This window comes from Petaurus breviceps, unplaced genomic scaffold (genome assembly GCF_028583685.1).
Source record: "Petaurus breviceps papuanus isolate PSGF00001 unplaced genomic scaffold, PetGlider_PUasm1.0 188, whole genome shotgun sequence".
Classification (NCBI taxonomy): Eukaryota; Metazoa; Chordata; class Mammalia; order Diprotodontia; family Petauridae; genus Petaurus; species Petaurus breviceps.
Window position 1 is genome coordinate 576,204 of NW_027185804.1, and position 19,216 is coordinate 595,419.

The 19,216-nt window shown below is 44.3% G+C and overlaps 1 protein-coding gene across 4 annotated transcripts in view; it reads left to right on the plus strand.

Annotated features, from left to right (window-relative positions):
• PLEKHA7 (pleckstrin homology domain containing A7) overlaps window positions 1-19,216 on the plus strand; it is a 244,745-nt gene that overhangs the window by 187,992 nt on the left and 37,537 nt on the right. For 3 of the 4 annotated variants that reach the window (XM_069091103.1, XM_069091104.1, XM_069091107.1), the window contains 5 exons: window positions 2,573-3,058; window positions 10,716-11,241; window positions 13,137-13,223; window positions 13,662-13,781; window positions 18,087-18,140. In XM_069091103.1, coding sequence (XP_068947204.1) covers window positions 2,573-3,058; window positions 10,716-11,241; window positions 13,137-13,223; window positions 13,662-13,781; window positions 18,087-18,140 — 1,273 coding nt within the window. The remainder of the gene's footprint in view (window positions 1-2,572; window positions 3,059-10,715; window positions 11,242-13,136; window positions 13,224-13,661; window positions 13,782-18,086; window positions 18,141-19,216) is intronic. The other variant, XM_069091108.1, reaches the window with a different exon arrangement.

A 19,216-nucleotide genomic window follows, 5' to 3' on the forward strand; every position in this document is an offset into this window, starting at 1 on the left:
TACTTGAAAAGGTCCATTAAATTGTAAGTTCTTCGAGGGCAGAGGCGGCCTTTTGCCTCTTTTTGTATCCTTAGTGCTTTAGCTCAGTGCCTGGCCCCTAGTAGGCCCTTAATAAATATTGATTGATTGTTTATAGTACATTATAAATGCTAAACCATTTGGTTGAGACATTAGTGTACTCTAGAAATGAGATTACTCATCCCAGGCTTCCTGGAGGAGGTGGGATGTGAACTAGGCCCTGAAGGATGGGTGGAACTTGGATAGGTAGAAGGGATAAGACTGGTACTCTAGGCTGGGGGCAAACCTGCTTGAGCCACTCCAGGGAGGCAGCCCCAGGCTGTGCCCATTGAAGTCTCTGCCTTTTCAGCAATTCTTATTATCAAACCAAAAAAACTCCTTGACCAACATTGCAAATAGTCATGCACCCAGAGCCAGTGGCCCCTTCAGCCTGCTGTCTGGCACCCAGGGGCAATCTGGCTCATTTTACACGCTGCCTCTTCCTATGGGGGAGGGTGGGCCGATGGGCTGTCAGTCTGTATTTTCAGAGCTGTCGTGACATCCAGTGTTAATTTAGAACCAGACGCAGAAGAGGTGGCAGATAGGTTACTCCATGGCCCCAAGGGGCCTGCTCTATTTAACTCCAGGGAGAAGAATAAATCAGCACAGCTCTCTCTAGCTGCCTCCTTCCTCATATAGTAAGGCTGATTAAAGTTGCATCACCTGACTTAGGGCTTCCATATGTTTAAAAAACAAACAAGCAAAAATACAACTCCCAGACTTACTAGAATTAGGTTTCTTTTCCCCACAATCTATTAACACAAGTCTCTTCCTTGGCTCTGAGAAATGTGAATTATCCCGTCTGTGGTCCTGGTTCTCTGGATCTGGGGATTATCTCTAAATGCCCCCTGCCACAATCCACCAATGCTAAGCTGATTCTGAGTTACAGAACATCTGGCCCCCCTCTCCCTGGAGCCCATTGTAAGCTTTCTAAGCATTTCAGTAGTGTCTGTGGTATTATTAATTGTCATTGTTTTTATTATTATTAGTTAGCATTTCTATGGTACAAATCTTAAGGTTCCCAAAGCACTTTACAGATATCTCATTTTATTCTCACAAGCCCTGGAGGTAGGTGGCAACCTTATCCCCATTTTACAGAAGGGGAAATATGAGTCACTTACTAGAGTTGCATAGCCAGTAAGTGGGTGGCTGGGTTTGAAGTCTTTCTGAGTTTGAGCTCAAGTCTTTCCACTTTGCTGCCATGTACCTGCCACTCGTACTTCTCCTTCTCTGGCAATGCCTGATGTTTGTATAATATTTTAAAGTTTGCAGAAAGTTTTACAGAAATTATCTCATTTGATCCTTTCAGTATGTTGTTATTCCCCCCATTTTATAGGTGAGAAAATTGAGATTTCGGAAAGTTAGGTTCTTTACCCATAGTTACACATTAGTATGTGTTCTGAGGTGGGTGGCATTTGAATTCAGATCTCTCCTGATTCCAAGGCCAGTATCTTTCTACCACACCATGAAGCACTTCGGAGCTGTACAATGTATGTGTGTGTTGAGTATGTGTACGTGTATGTGTCTGCATGTTCATTTACTGTCTCTGTTAATAGAATGGGAAGAAAGATTTCATTCTGATCAGAAAAACCTCCACTGCTGGGATGGTCCTGAAAAAAAAAAACAAACCTCTGTGGATTATAATTTTTGAAAGTTTATTCAACACATGTAGCCAGTGATTTAAAGAGGACGAACAGTTAGTTCCCAGGATCCTTTCCCAAAGCCACACCTGCGATTCAGAGTTATAGACTCTCTGGCCAACAAGGACCTTAGAAGTCCAACTGCCATTTGAACAAATGAATCCCCCTCTAAATATCATCCAGTCTCAAAGCTTGGGGAGCTCACCCCCTCCAAGGAAGCCTGTTCACTTGTTTAATAATTGATTGTCATTGAGCTCTTCCTTAGACTCATAGAAGAGATTTCCATTTGGGATCTTAGAGGTCATCTAAGTCTAACCTTTGCATTTTGGCTTTGAGGGAATTGAGGCAAAGGAAGTGTAAGCGCCCCACCTGTGGTCAGAGAAGTGATAAGTAGCCAAGCCAGGGATAAAACAAAAGGCTCTTGACTCTAAAGCCAACCCTCCTCTACCACATCCTTGCCTCCCTTATACTGAGCTAAAATTAATCTGTCTCAGCACGTCCTATTCATTGGCCCTGTATTTGTACCAAACCCTGAGAGTGGCTTTTTAAAATCTCCCCTCCCCCATTTTACGGATAAAGAGCCAAGAATTAGTTGATAAAGGTAGATGCCTTTATTCCATATATCCAACAATAATAGAAATGCAAAATATAGACATTTTACAGGTACAGGGGGCTGATGTTGGACCACAGCAGAAAGAGTAGCTTTTAAATGAAGACATTATGTGGATATCTGTCCGTTATAGGGCTTTGTACTCTATGAACATTCAACCAAGACTTCGCTAACAGCTGGACCCTCTGGAGCTGGGCTCAGGTTTGGCCACCCCTGGCCTTCTGACCCTGCTTGCACTGAGACCAGTTTTGTGCTATCATTGTAGGGATGCCGAGAGGACAGAGCGGCAAGCTGTCCCACAAGCCAACCATACAGACCCCTGTCAAGAGTGTGGCCGCATGGGCCCTGGACATACCAGGGACTGCTCCCAGCGAGCCCACAATGATGCCTTTGGCTTTGACAGGCCTGAGCAAGACGATGAGGAACGCTACGGCTTCCAAAGGGACCCTCTGGAGGGGAAGCGGGAAAGGGGGAAGTCCAAGTCCCCCTACCCAGCAGCTGAGGCAGACTCCTTCTTTGTGGACTTACCCAGTGGTCCCAGGGCTCAGTCAGCCCAGCCTCAGCTAATGGAGAGGAACGGCGTGCTGCCTAGTTCCTTTGGTGGGGGCTCTGGGCTTGGGGAGCAGAATGGTACTGGTGGGTATAAGAGGGTAACCCATCCCCGCACCAATCCCGGAAAGCATGCCCAGAGGAGGAGTAACATGGCGCAGGTGGAGAACTGGGTGAAGGTGCAGAAAGGAGACGGCAAAAGGTCAGTACAGACCAGGGCTTCGAGCCGTGGTTCCCCCCCCAACCCCAGCGAACAAATCTAGTTCTGAGGCTGATTCCTCAGAGAGCAGGCCCCCCATAAGCCTAGAGGGCTGCAGATATCTCATTCACCCTACCACCTCTCGGCACTGCCTTTATATATCCTAGAAATATTGAAAACTCATAAAGTAAATACTGTCCCTTTTTTCATTATCAGCCTGGAAAGAAGGAAATGCCTGTTCGGTATTTACATTAAACCTGATCATCTCTTCAGCCAGCCTCTTTTTAATTAATTCAGAAATCCACATATCACTTGAGGTTTTGGAAGTGCCACCTCTAATACCTGGTTTAATTAGAGGGTATTCCTAAATTTGAGGATTTCTGGGTCACCTTTTCTCTCTTCCTGCTCCCCCAAAGTCTGTCTGTATTTAAGTTATGAATGGATGAGATGGTACCACAGCACCTTTCCCCAGGCAATTTTAAGTCAGGAGTTCTTAACCTTTTTGAGTGACACAGATGCCTCCCTTGGGAAGGCTGGTGAAGCCTATTCTCAGAATAATGTTTTTAAATGTGTAAAATAAAAATGCATGAGATTACAAAGAAAAGCAATTATTTTGACATAAAAGTTATCAACAAAAAATTTTTTTATGTTCCCAGACCTTAGGTTTGAGAACCCCTGATGAAATATTCTTTGTTATATGGGATGACTCTCCTGGAGTGCAAAAAGGACAGGCTACAGGGGAAAATTTCAGCGATGGAAAAACAAAATATAGCAATAAAAATGTATTTAAAAGAAGCAAAAATCCCCGATTAGATCAGCCCTTTCCAATCAAACAGACTTCTTAAATATTATTGGTATCTTTTTCTCTACTTCCATCATTTCCTAATATATTTCTCCTCAAAACACTCCCCATGGAGCCATTTCTTAGAACAAAGAAAAAAAAAGAGTAAAAAAAGTAGTCCAGCAATGCAGAATCTGACTGTATGCCACAGCCTACAAAGGAGGAAGGTGGGGGGACATTTTCTGCTGTCCTTTTGGGAGGCCAAGCTTGATCGTTGTAATTGCACCACTTTTAGTTTCATTTCTGCTTTTGTTTTTTTGTCAAATGGACTTCCAAAAACAAGTGAAGAAAGGAAAAGCAGAAAAGATGCCATTGTTCATTCACACACCAGCCCACAAGCCCCGCTGGGGGTGCGGAGGCTGGCGTGCTGGTATTGGAACTCAGAAAGGCAGCTGAGCCTGATGAAAACACTCTAAATAGGCATCCTTGAGTGTCTGCATTCATAAGCCCTGTCTCCTCTGCTTCTGTTCATTGAGGATAGAGGAGCTCCCTGGAAAAGGGAACAAACTGCAGGGTCAGGTATGAGTGCCCATTGGTGGTCTCAGCCAGTGGTCCAGGGGTTGATCGCAGAGGCTGCAGATGCCAGGGGTGGGTAAGTTATGGTATGGGTACGAACCCCAGTTGTTGGGACACAGATGCAAGAAGAAGGAAAGATATCAGCTATGATTTTTTTTCCAAAATGGATTTTTTTTTTTACATTGCTGTTGGGGGCTGTTGGGCTGCTGACCTGTTCTTTTCTCAAGTCTTATTTCTTATTGAAATAGAAAAAGCAAGAGTCTTCCTGGTAGCTTAAGGAGAACAGGGTTTCCTGCTGATAGGCTGATTTGGAGGACTGATAGCAGCTTGGAGTAGTGAGAGCTGGACAGGAGATAGAGGGCCTAGGATCAGATCCTGGCACTGGCATTTATTAGCTGTGTGACCTTGCACAAGTCCATGAGCCCTCTTGATCCTCAGTTTTCCCCATCTAGAAAGTGGGGTAGTTGGGCCAGATGACCTTTGAGGTCCCTTTCAGATTTTACTTCCTATAATTTTATGTTCAGGTGCTGAAGGAAGGATGGTTTTCTGACTGATGTCATCCTGTTGACTTGGCATATTGCTTTATTCAGTATTTACTGTGTTTATCTTCATAGAATTTCAGAACCAGAGGGATCTCAAAAGTCAGCTAGTCTAACCTCCCACACCATGGAGGGCTCCCTTCTGTGGCTTTCTCAAGGAGGTGGTCAATTAGCTTCTGTTAGTATACAGCTCGGCATATGGTAGATAACTTGTTGGAATGGAATGGAATGGAATTCTAGGACTTGCCCCAGATAGTTCAGCAGACTAAGCCCCTATGGCCCAGCCTTGCTTCCCCATGAAGCAGGTGCAGGAGCTGAGACCAGGGCCAGGTTGATAAAAACCTTGCCCTACCTCCCCCTCCTGCTAGTATCTCTCACCACAGAGAATCTGAGGGCTTTCTTGTACAAGTCTTGCCAAAGGCCTGCTGGGCTGCAGAACCAGTTTTAATTCATCACGATCATGCAGGCTTCTCTTTCAGCCTAGAAAAAATTAGGCATTCATTTGTGTCCAGCTCCTTGCTACCCTATTTCTACCTGCTTGCCTTCATGATAAAAGCTGATGAAGATATAGCAAGAGATGCTTTGACTGGAGGACAAATGAAGGAGGCCCTTCCCCTCCTTGTCCACACCCGCCTGGGCTTAAGTACAGTGCCCTGGTCCATTCTAGAATTATCTTTTTCCTTTCTTCCACTGGTTTCCTTGAATGCCAGGGTGACTCCCCTCATCTCTGACATCAGGGCTCATGCCCCTAGGACCCATGCTCTGAACTCATCAGCCTTCTTCTGCAGGGAGAATTCTCTAGAGAAAAATCAGAGGAAGAAGTGTCTGTGAGATAAAAGAAACTCACACACAGAATCAGCCTAGTTTTTTTCTGAATAGGGAGGTGGGAGGGCATCAGACTTACTTCCCACACTTCCCAGTTTTCCCCAGGGGCTGAAAGAATGACTGTTAACAAAAGTCTGGGTTAACAAATTTTTCAGTGTGGGAAACATACCAATAGTTGGCAGGGCATTTTGGCATCTCCTTGGTTAAGGAGCTGCAGTCCTGCTTCCCTTCGTCCACCTTCTAACCACGTACTGGTAGGTGCCTTCCTTATGTGATTTTTTGGGGGAATGTAATTTTACTCTTTGTTAAATAGCATACCACACCATCTAGTGGTAAGCAGCTGAGCTCAGCAGAAAGGACAAGTCCCCCTAGTTACTACTTCTAAAGTGCTCTAGGTTTTGCTGAACACTATATACATTATCTCATTTGAGTCTCATAGCAACTTTGGGATTGGATGATGGGATGTACATGCTGTTATTATCCCTATTTTATAGACAAGGGAACTGAGTTTGAGAGAGGATGACTTTTCCAGGGTCACATAGCTGATAAGTGCCTAAGGCAAGATGTGAACTCAAGATCTTACAGCCACCAAGTTCTACCTACCACACCACCTAGCTGCCTCTTGACCTCCATATATTTTTTTTAATTTAATTTTTTTCCCAGTTAACAAAAATCTACCTTCCCCCAAAGAAAAAGAAAGGAAAACAACAAATATGCACAATTAAGTGAAATCAGCATTGGTCATGTCCAAATAAAATATACCTCAATCTGCACCCTGACTACAATCCCCTCTTTGTCAATTAGCCAGCATTTATTAAGTACCAGTCACTGTGCCAAACACTGAGGATACAAAGAAAGGCCAAAAATAAGCAGTCCCTGGTCTCAAAAAAGATAACAGTACAGTGGGGGTGTCAGGAGGTAGGCAGCATGTTTCATCCTGAGCCCTCTGTTGTGGCCTCAATCCCCATATCTAATCACTCAGGTCAGCTAGATCCTCCCCTTTTATTTCTCTCTGAGCTTGTGTGCCTCCATGATTGGTAGTTAAGGGAATGGGTGACCACATCCACCACCCTTTTCAGTTGTTTCAGTTCTAAGCACTATTGTGTAAGCCCCAGGTTTGAGGTTGTACCAGCATGAAGAGTTGGTAGTCTAGCTGCCATTTCTGAGCTGACCTGCTGCAGAATTTGGCATCTGGAATGTCCTATAACACTACCTTGCAGATAGGCTCCAAGGTTCTGAGTGTTCCTCCTTTCGTTGACTATTCCCTAGGCTTGCTGACAGTGATCTTTTCACTTCCATTTATCGACCACATTTATTAACACATATAATCTTAAAGTTGGAAAGAATCTTGGAGGTCATCCATTCCAACTCCTACCCCAAAATGAATCTCAGTTACAGAGTGATCACTAGTTAATAATGCAATCAGTTCTATTGTTGGATAACTTTGGTTATTAGAAAGTTATTCCTTGCGTTGAACTGAAATCTGCCTAAATTTTTGAGCCAAGGAGTGATGTGGTTAGCCTTTGCTTGAGGACTATTAATTTGGTTAATCCTATGGAGGATGAGCCATAAAGGGAGGAGATTAGAGGCAGGGAGACCAATTAAAAGCCTCTTATAACAGTCAGGGAGAGAGGTGATAAAGACTTAAACTAAAGGGATGGCCATGTGAGTCAAGAGAGGGGGCAAGCAAAAGAGATAATGTGGAAATAGAGCTGGCCATTGACTAATTATGAGGGATGAGAGAAAGGGAAGACTCCAGTATGACACTAAGGTTTCAAACTTGGGTGACTGGAAGGATAGAGGTACTATGTACTATCAAAAAAAGGAGGAGGATTTGGAGAAGGGATGGCTTTGGGGAGAGATATAATGGGTTCAGTTTTTGGATGTATTGAATTTGAGATGCCCACAGAAAATCCAGGTGGAGATGTCTTGGAGACAGGTGATAATATGAAACTGGAATTCAAGAGAGATTAGGAGTAGATATATAGATTCAGGAGTTGACTATATAGATATCACAATTGAAGTTTGTGGGAGCTAATGATATCACCAAAGGAAAGAGTGTAGAAAGAAAAAAGCCCCAAGATAGTCTTGGGGGATGCCCATACTTGGTGGGCAGACAGGAGGAAGTGATGGTCCAGTATAAGAAACTTGAGAGGGGGTGGTCAGATAGGTAGAAAGACAGCCAAAAGAGATCAGTGTAATGAAAGTCAAGGGAGGAAAGGGTTGTCCAGGTAGATGAGGGGGGGGAGGGTGGACAGTGGTGTTAATAGTTACAGAAAAGTTAAGAATGATTTGAACTGGGGTGAGTTGGGGGGGAGGGCAGGGAAGCTATTAGATTTGCCTTGGATAAAACAGTTTCATTCAAGTGATGAAGCAAAAAGTCAGATTTCAGGGGTTTGAAAAGAATGTAGGAGTTGAGAAAATTAGTGTAGGCAACTATTTCTTTGTTTGGCTATGAAAGGGGAAAGAGATAGGCAGATAGCTTGAAGAAATGGCAGAGTTTAGTGAAGGTTTTTCAAAGATGTGGGATGTTTGTAGGTAGTGGGAAAGGAGCCAGTGGATAAAGAGAAGATAAGATAGATAAGAAGATAAGAGAGAGATAGAGGATAAGAATGATCAAGGGGAAATTCTTGGAAGAGATAAGAGAGTATGAGATCAGGAACACAAGTGAATGGGTTAGCAGGAAGGAGGAGAGAGTCATTTATGGAAAAATAAAAAGGATTGGTGTGGACCAATACAAATCTATTTGAAATTGGTAACAAATTTGTCATGAACTCATGGTTGTGTGGCTTTCTCTAGATTTAGGGTAGGGATAAAGAAGGAAGATGGTAGGGGAGACCAAGGTTTGGGGTTTGATAAGATAAAACTACCAATAGTGCACTGGGGCAAGGGACCCAAGTGTTGTTTGAGCTGGTCTATATGAGATCAGATCTGTGAAGAGATGGAAGTAGGAAGACAGAGTAGGGATGATGGACTGGGAGAACAGAGAGAAATAGACTGATGGTCATAGTGAGAATAAAGAAAAGCTTTTTAGGAAGGATGAAGCAGAGGGGGAGATTGCAAGGTAGCAGGTTGTGGTAAAAGAGGAATTTCAGTATTCTTATTCACGGAGGTAGATTGGCTATGGGCAATGGTTGGATCAGGTCTATGAGCATCCATCTCTATGACTCAGGTGGAATAAAGATGGAGGTCATGAGAGTTTAGGAGATTGAGCTGGGAGACCAGGTGGTTCAAGAACACTGGCATTTATGTTGCAGGTGCCAAGTATTTGGGCAGAAATTGGAAGGAAGAATAACTCTACCAGGCTTTCTAGAAAAAGTGTTCATTTCATCTAGGTCTTGAAGAGTTTGTGGAATTTCATGAAGAACAGAGCAGCTATGATGTTTTGGTGGGGCGAGATGGAAAAAGCAAGCTTGCACAAAACAGTGAGGTGATGGGCTTGGATAAAGTGGATGGCACATTTAAAGGGCATGGAGAAAAGTGAGATTGAGAGATAGAGAGATATAGACCAGGTTTCAGAGAGTTTAGAGTTCCAGGTTAGCTTTTCCACTTAGCCCTATTCTTTATTCTCTAGGCAGTGGGGAGCCACTTAAGGGTTTTGAACAGCAGAGAGATGTCAGGAAAGCCATGATTGAGGAAGATTACTCTGGGATCTAGATTAGAGAGGAAGAGAGACTAGAAATAGGGAGACCAATCAGGAGACTATTGTAGTAGTCCAAGTAATAATTGATTGGGACTTGAATTAGGATAGTGGCAATAGGAAAAAAAAAAGGAAGGTATTAATTAAAAAGAAATAATAAGAGTCATTCATCATTTTACATTTTAATTTATTTAATTTTATGGTCTTTATAGGACACTTTCAATTCAATAAACATTTATTAAGCATCTGCTATGTGCTAAGCGCTGGGGATACAAAAAGAGGCACTTTCTTGATAGCAGTATTTTGAGTACAAGGATTATTATCCCCATTTTACAGATGAAAAAATTGAGGCCCAAAGGAGGTGAATGACTACCATTAGAAGCAGAGCTAGAACCTTAGATATTTTAACTAAAAGTCAAGGTATTGTCCACCATCCCAAGAGTCCCAGTGGCACCATTAAGATAAGGAAGGAGAGTGGATGAGGTTGGGGGAGATGCTGAATTCTGTTTTAATCATTGAACATGAGCTACTGGCAAAGGAAGCGGGGGTTTGGGGGGACATCCCAATGGAAGTACCCAGCGGGCAGGTGAAGGTGGAGAATTGGCACCAGTGGGAGAATCCCTGTGAGAGAGAGCCTGGAGTAACAAGATAACTCCATCCTCATTCTACATTCCTTCTCTTTACATAGTGAGTATTCCACCTAAACTGGACTTCTCATCCTTCCATGACTTCCTCCTTTCCTCTCCCTCTGGGGGCCACGACATTCCTCATTCATGTTTCCTTGTCTTCTCAGACTTGAAGGCTCACCTCCATTATCTCCTGACTTCATGGATTATCTCAGATTCTTCCTGCCCCACCCATTAAATTGAACTCTTCTGTCTCCAACCTTCTCCTTGAGAATAATGATTACTCTTTTTCTTCTTTGCTCATATCACATTTTACCTTGTATCATACTTGTGTGTGTATGTATATGTGTGTGTATAAACACACACACACAGAGGAATTTGCTATTTTTTATTGGTGCCTTGCCTATAGTAGATACTTAATAAATGTTTATTTTATGGAATTGGAGGGAGAGATTCTGGAGTTGCTTCCAAAGAGGTAGAAGGTTAAGGAGGTGGCTGTGGGTTTAAGGTTTTAATCGTTACTGAAATTCTGATCTGCAACACTGAATTCTTAACATGCAAGACTGTATAAAGATGAAACAACATTGGTGGATATGCCTTTGTATGGTTGTTACCTTCCATTTCCCTCCAAGCCTGCTGACTGACTGACAAGCCCCTTCTCTCTTCTCTTCAGCCTTGTCTCAGACCAGATACGATTCCTCCAGCAGGGTCCTGGCCAGTCCCTGTCCTTCTCAGAGAACTACCAGAGCTTGCCCAAGAACACCCGCCATTCCTCAGGCAGTTCCCCACCTCCACTCCGCAACTTACCCAGTGATTACAAATATGCCCAAGACCGAGCCAGTCACCTGAAGATGTCCAGCGAGGAGCGCCGGGCGCACCGGGACGGCACCGTCTGGCAACTGTACGAATGGCAACAGAGACAGCAGTTTAAGCACGGGAACCCCACGGCCCCCATCTATGCGGGCTCCCCAGAGTTTGCCGACCAGGGCCGGAGCAAGAGCATGCTGGAGGTGCCTCGATCCATCTCTGTGCCGCCATCTCCATCAGACATCCCTCCCCTAGGCCCACCCCGACTCTATCCAACGCGGAGGCCGCACACGCCAGCCGAGCGGGTCACAGTGAAACCACTGGAGCAGAGGCGGAGTGTGGACATTTCCCTAGGGGGGTCACCCAGGAAGGTCCGGGGCCACACTCTGAAGGTGAGAGCAGTGAGATCTCTGCATGGCTGGCAGCCCTCCTCCCCCATTCTGCATTTTCCTACCCCTTTTGATTTATGCTTTCCTCTTGCTGAGGGTTGACTGGAGCTTGGAAGCATTGACTCCTATGTGCCAAGAGTTTGAGCCATTGAAAAAAGAGAGTGTTTACACTATATCATAGTATTGTGGTTACTTAGCCTTGAACAGGTTAATAATTTCTCTGAACCCCAGTTTGATTATCTATAAAATGGGGATAATTTGTATTTATTTTGTTTATACTTTTTTGGTAAGATATGTTGTGTAGTTTGTCTCCTCTTGTAGAATGTAAGCTTCTTGAGGGCAGGTATTGTTTTTTTTTTTTTTTACCTCTAGCATCTAACACGCTGCCTGGCACACAGTAGGCTTTTAATATTTTAATGCTTTTAAATGCTCGTTGATTTAATGATAATTTTTACCTATTTCATGGGCTTGTAGTGAGGATGAAATGAAATCATGTGTGATTTCAGTCAGTCATTGAGTCAGTCAATAAGCATTTATTAATCGCCTACTGGGTGCTAAACTTTGGGGATAAAAATAAAATCAAAAGATAGCCCCTACTCTCAACATGCTTGAGAGTCTAATTGGAGAGACAACATGCAAACAACTATAGGCAGGAGGTAATCATTAGAAGGGAATTCTCAAGAGAGACAGGCAGTGTGATAGAGGTGTTAGACTGTGGGCTCTGGAGTCAGAAAGATCTGGGTTGGAATTCTGTATCAGCTACTTCTTGGCATGGCCAAGTCATTTCATCCATCTGAGTTCCCTATTCTATAAAATGGTGATAAATAACACCTATCTTCAAGAGCTGCTGTGAGAAGCTCAAAGGAAATAATCTGAATAAAACACTTTGCATGTCTTAAAATGCCATACAAAGGCAAGCTATTAGTAATTAGTAATATTAACAACACATTTCAAAGATCCTCTCTTCCATTGGTATAGTTATTCCCTTCACCAATATAGATAGCAACCCTTCCATGACTTATTAAATGAATTCTCTGGTTAAATTTTTCATCTCCTTGCAACCTACTTGGTGAAGACCTTCTTTGAACTGAACCAGGCTGGTCTTTAGAAAATAGATGTATGGTCTGCCCCCAGATTCAAATCTTACAAACTCAATAAACCCTTCTGGGGCTTCCATTTCACCGGTATTACCTTCACAACCTCTAACCTCAAGAATGCATTTTTGGAGAAGCTCAGAGCAGGTACTTTGTTGTTGTGGTGATTAACTCATCCTTTTTTGGATGAAGTTCCACTAGAAATGGACCTAGGACAAGTTGCTGTCCTGCTGTTACTTAATGTTCTCTGGACCATCCCATAGGTGGATAAAAATAGCTACTTTTTGTAGTGGCTCATGCTTGGTATTAATTATGATTCTGTCCTAGGCTTGGGTAGCTCTATTGTCTGTCCAGAGGTCTAACATGTCTACTCTTTTATTTTCTCATCATAGCACCCCTCTAAAGTAGCTATTATTAAAATTATCTTCATTTTCTAGGTGAGGAAACTGAGTCCCAGAGAGGGGAAGTTGATTTCCTGAGGGTAGACAGCAAGCTACGGGAATTGTGATGTAATAGAGTGTTAGGCTTAGAGCTGGAAAGTCTTGGGTTCAGATCTTCCCTATAACCTGGACAAGCTGGATGTCTCTGGGAAAGTCTTTAAACATCTCTGATCCTTACTTTTCTCATTATAAAATGAGGAGGTTGGACCCAATGATCCCTTCCAGCCCTAAGCTTTTCCTCTTGGTAATCCATATCTCCCAAAGCCTAATCTCATGCTGCCTTGTTTTGTCCTTGAGGGTAACGTTCATTTTTACTGTGGCTGGGGTTGTTCTATGTGTGATTCCCCCATCTTCCCTTCTACAGAACTCCTCCCATGTGGACAGACGCTCCATGCCATCCATGGGGTATATGACACATACTGTTAGTGCTCCCAGTTTACATGGAAAGTCGGTAAGTAACCATGGGTGGGGCTGAGCCAGTTGGGGAGTAGGGGATGCTGGTGGGAAGCTATGTTGTTGGTGGGGTGATAGCAGGGAGAATTGAAAAATTGTACTGAATTCTCTCCCAGGGCAGATTCTTAAGAGCTTGTGGTATTTTCTGGCCACAAACTTTTCTTCCTTTGGTGCTAACTCTTATAAGTTGCCATTAACTGTGAACTCTCTGGCCATGTGCACAGTCTGGTGGTTTTGACCCTCACATTGGGCTTCAGGCAGCCTCTTTATCTGCTCTTGCACTCATCTGAGCTAAAAGGTAGAATTAATGGAATAATTGCTTAGTAGTGTCCAGTGCCATGCTTCTCCGGCACCATGGTGGAGAGTGTGATTACAGTGATCTTCACTGCATGCAGATGGCTAATTTCCTCTTTACAATGTGTCTACATACCTGCAGCCTGAAGAGTTAACATTACTTCTCATTCGATTAAGGAGACATCAGGCTAAGTTGGCTAGTGTGCGAAATTACACAATCGCCCAATTACTGCAACATGAGCCAACAATTCCCACCTACCAGGTCAGCTGCTAATGGGCCCCACCTATTCCGTGCATTATCTTGTGGGGATCCACCCGGGAGCTGGGAAGTGCCATGCTTGCTGCCCATGCCCTCTTCTGCCAGCTCTCTTGATATGCTTTGCTTTCTGCCTTGCCCACTCCCTCACTGCCCTTTCCTCCATCCCTCTTTAGTGTCATGGAGTGCTGGCTATCCTTGTTGTTACTGCCCTGCTTCCCCATGGTCCTGGCAAATCTCCAGCCATAGGAGAAGGGGGCTGCATGCAGGGCTGAGGGAGCTGGGTGCTGCTTCTCTGAGCTGTATGGAATGGCTAGGAGCCTTGGCAATGTGGGGACATCCTCGAGCTCCTGAGGGCTGCTGTTGCCACCAGTGCCCCAAGGCCCTTTGTAGAAAGCCTGTTGGAGCAGATTAGGAGGCACTGGTGCCACACAGACTAATAGTCCCTGGGCTTGGCTAGTCAGGGGTGGCCTGTTTCACCTCCCATGGCACCTCAAGTGGCTTTTTAGCACATATCTCATCAGCCTGTGCCCAGGCAGGAAAGGAATCAGTGGTAAGAGGCTGTTGTCATTCTCTGAATTCTCAGATTGGACTAGATGCTCTTAAAGTATTTCCCAGCTCTAAAGGTCATAGGCTGTGGCCTGTAGAGCTGGAAGGGCCCTCAGGGGCCATATACGTATACTCCAACTGCCTCATTTTATAGGTGAGGAAAATGAGGCCCAGGGAGTTGAAGTCATTTTCCTGAGGTCACATAGATAATATAAGGGTCTGAACCCAGATCCTCTGCTTCAGAGCCTATGTTCTGTCCATGTGATCTGGAGGAGAAGTCATCTCACAGAATCATACAGAGAATTACAGAGAGTCTGAAGTGGCAGGGGTCTGATTCTGCTATTTGGCCAGTGAGGTACTTGAGGACCAGAGAAGGAAAGGAAGTCGTTTGCTTAGGGTTACACAGAGAGTAATGACAGAGTTATGTCTCCTGATGGCTAACCCCATCCTCCTGCTGGTACAGGTTTACAAGGCACAATAATAATGCTATGAGGATGGAGGCCCTTTAACTGCCTCATCTTTCCTTTCCTGTTGTGGTTAAGAATCAGTTACTTTGGAAACATGCTTTAGGGGAATGATGTAAATTTTTACAAGAGCTGAATCTGAGTGTGTGGTTTTTTTAAAAAGCCAGCCAAAGAGTAGCGCCCCATTTATCCCCTCCTGCTGCTGTCATTTTTGTGGAGCAGTGTGGCCAATCCTTAACAGAAGGTCAGCTCTTCAGATGACCGATGGAGAATCCTGTTTCTGGGAAGGAGACAGCAGTTGGGTACAGAGCTAATGCCAAGGGGCAGGGGCAGGAAAGGCATCCTGAGGAGCCTGGATGTTGCCATTTAGTGTCTGGAATTCAGAATAGGACAAAGATGTGTTAGCCACTGATGGTGTCCCCTCTTGTTCTCTGGGATGGGGACACAGCCATCTTAGCATTTTCTTTCCTCTTTCATACTCTTGATCTGTGGCCCCACACAGCTTTTGAGCTTATCCCCAAGTCCTTGTGGGTTTTAGGAACATTTTGTTCATCACAAGGACAGCTAATATAGCTCTGGTTTGCCAGAGCTGTCTTCCTCTGCTGTCCTCCACTCACCTGGTCTCTGTCTCTGGCTGCAGAGAAAGTAGAGCCTGAGATTCCTATTAAGTTCTCTCACGTCCTCACCCGCCCTTGCTGTGGCTGCTGGGAAATGCCTGTTTTCACAAGTTATCAGAAATCAAAGTACCTTTTCTTCAATTCAGAGGATGACAGTTCTTCCTGTTCCTGATAATTCTATCAGTGAGTGAGGCCGACTTTTGCAGATGCCACTGGGTTTTATTTGAGGCACCAGCAGATAAGTCTGGCAAGGGAGGATTTCCTGGGTCAAGCTATTGACCCATAGCCCAGGCTCTGTGCTGAGCAGCAGAATGGGCAGTGGATAAGGGACTTCTTGAAGCTTTGGAAGGAGTAATTATTCTAGAAACCTGGGCCTGGGCAGGGGCTCTGGGGGGCAGCTAGCCCATCCTCTGCTCTTCAGACAAGAATATGTCCAAACCATCGAGTAAGTCATTTTCTATCATGCCTCAGCCCAAAAGTTTATGAATAATAATAAATATCATAGTGCTGTACTAGATAGAGGATTGTCCCGGGAGTCAGGACAAGCCTGGGTCAAATCCTGTATCTGACTCATACTGACTGTGTGATCAGGGGCAAGGCATTTAACCTTTCACTGCCCCTAGCAGCTAAGACTAAGTTACAGGTGAGTTTTCCATCTGCACCTGTGAAATTTCCACACTGAGAGCTCTTGACAACAATGAAATCACAGGTGTGGACTCCCCCCTCCAAAAAAATACCCTAACCCTGACATTTTAGTTAGTAGTAATATCAGTGGTAGTAGCAATAGTAGTAGTAGTAGTCCCTATTTTACAGATGAGGACACCAAGGCAGACAGAGGTTAATAGATAATATCTAGGTATAGAGCTGTCAGACACCTCCGAGGCCATCTAGCCTAGCCCTTTGTTTTATAGTGGAGAACACTAAGTCTCATGTAGCTGAGGTTAAATGATTTGTCCAAGGTCACATAGGTGGTTAAGTGTCATAGGTGGGGTTTTAACTTAGGTCTTGTGACTCCGTATCCATTTATATTTCTACTATATTGCGCTCATTTGGATTTGGTGATAACAGCTGGGGGAATCAGTAACAAGTTGGAGGGAGTTGCTTGAGTGAGGGGAGAAAGTCTGTGCAGCAGCACCAAGGTAGAAGTGTTTTGTACTAGGGACAGTGGGTACACTGTTTTGTCTGGGGCCCAGAGTGCTCAAGAGGGAGTGATGTGTGATCAGTCTGGAAAAATAGATTGGAACTAGATTGTGAAAGGCTTTAAATGCCAGGTTGAGGAGTTTGTATTTTATCCCAGAGGCAATGGGAAACCACTGAAATTCAGTCAAGGGAATAACAGTATCAGCCCTATGCTATAGGAATATCTATTTGACTACTATCTAAAAGATGTGTTGGAAAGTGAAGGCCTGGATACAGGGAGAGAGGTGCTGAGGACCCAGACTAAGCTGTTTGTTGTGTAAATGGAGAGAAGGGGACAGATAGGAGAGCCGTGGAGAAGGTGGAATTGTCAAGCCTTGGTAACAGATTGGATATGGGGGGGTGTAGGAGTGAAGCGTCATGGATTCCTCTTAGGTTGGAAACCTGGAAGAATGACTGAAAGAAGCCCAGAGGCCTCTAGGCATGAATTATGATACAGGGACAGGGGGTGAACTGGGACCAGGGGAAACAAGGAAACATAAGAGAAACAGATGGGGGGGGGTACTCATGGGGTAGGATTCAGATCAGGACCTGCAGTTGAGGTAGGGTAATGAAAGCAAGGCAATCCAGGATCCACTATTCTCTCTTCCAAGACATCTGGTCTGTCTGGGGAGTGAGGGTTCAAATTGTCTTGCTGCCACTGGAGGACCTGTGACAGAGCCCGCACCAAGAGAAAGGGAGAATTCTGTTTCTCTGCAGAGGGTGAGCTTAGGAGGAAGGGCAGGGAGGCAAGGCAGGTCAGGGTAGCTCTCAGTTTAGGCACCTTTAGGTCATGGCCTTTTATGTTCAGGATGGGTAAATAGGAAGTGGCTTCCAGAGCGTTAAAGTTTACAGAGCCCTTTAACAGAAGTTATCTCATTCAAATGAGATAACCATCACCCTAATGCTATTATTTGCCCCCATTTTACAGCTGGGGAAACTGAGGCTCATAGCAGTCAGGTCAAGTGACTTGCCTGTGATTACATAGCTAGTAAATGTCAGAAGAGGGATCTGAAATCCAGTCTTGCTGAATCCAAGTTCCCCCCCTTTCTATTCACTTATGCCCCAAGTTCATTGCTAGCTTTTGTCGCAATGATAAGCCAAGTGTAGACTCTCCTGAAACCACTCTCTGGCTCTAACCTGGGTTAGTTGACAGCTGTTGAGTTTTGCCTTATCAGGGTTGTTGGGTGAGCTCCTTCTGGGTGTTAGCATTGTATCCCTCTGTGACTTGAGAATGGGTAATGAGATGTGGCCATCCTTCCGGTCCCTCGTGGACATCTCCCATTGGATCATGTCTCGAGCGCTTTGCTGCAGGAGAGACATGCGCTGCTTCTGTTGTGATGGAGTTCTCTCATTTCTTTGTGGAAACATGCAATGTGGCCGAATCATCCAAGAAGCCTTGACCTGTTGTTGCCGCTGCTGCACCTGCTGCTGTCGCTGTTAGGTAGAGGATGTGAGGAAACCCTTGGTGTATAACTTACATTTTTTCCTCTGCTTCCTTGAAGGCTGATGACACCTACCTTCAGCTGAAGAAAGACCTGGAGTATCTAGACCTAAAGGTAAGCAGACTTAGAACCTACTTCAGTCACTCTCCTCCTTGTCCTTCCCAGCCTACAGGTTGCCAGCTCCAGTAGACTTCGAAGGCTAAGAGAAGGATGAATTGTATCACATTTGGATTTATCTCCCCCTTTTATTTCTAAATATTTTCTAAATAATTTCTAAGCAGCATGGAAGAGTAAAAACCTTGGAGACACATGACTCTTAGCTTTATAAACCATGGGCCAGTCACTTAACATCTCTGAGGCCATCTGTAAAATGGGACTAACAATCCTTTCACTACCCTATTTAACAGAACTTATTTAAAGAAAGGTGGAGTTCTTCCTGTTATTCCTATTGAGAAGTCTCTTTATGATTCTAAAAGTGGGAGTTTATTGGTCTGGATCTATAATTGCTTAGGAATGGGAATTTCCAGGGTGGAAACTCCCTTCATCCAATGTAGATCAGCAATCCATCTGTAACTTTCAGTATTAGACAATTGTGTAGAGGCACTGAGAGGTTGATCCCATGGTCACAGAGCCAAAATATGTTGGAGGCAGAACTGGAACCCAGACCTTTCTGATAACTAAGGCTGAGCCTCTGCCCATTCTGCCAAAAACATCTCCTTTTAGTTGATTGCAACCATAAAAAGTGGACCATTCCCCTCTCCATAAGTTCTATCCATTTTAGCTGTGGGTCCTTTGGATAAGGACCGATTGTGGAACTTTGCTGGTGACCACACAGCTGGGTTTTTTTTTTCAAAGTCTAGGATTAATGGGGGTTTTATTTTTACATATGTGTTGTCCAACACATTTTTGTCTAACGGTGTCCAGGGAATTATTTCCGGTTATCCTCAGACCCTGAGTGGTTTTAAGTGTTGAAGCAGCTTAGGAAGGCTGACAAGAGTGACCTCTGATTGGGTGATAAGTAGATTTGAATGGCTTTGAGATTTTTCTAGGGTCTCCTCTCTCTCAGATAAATAGATTCTAGTCCCTTCCCTGGTAATACTCTCTTACTTTTATTATGTTTGATTTTAAATAGTTCTATATAGCAGTGAGATAGGATTAAACCAGTGCTGGGAGTAGTCCAAGGGCCAACT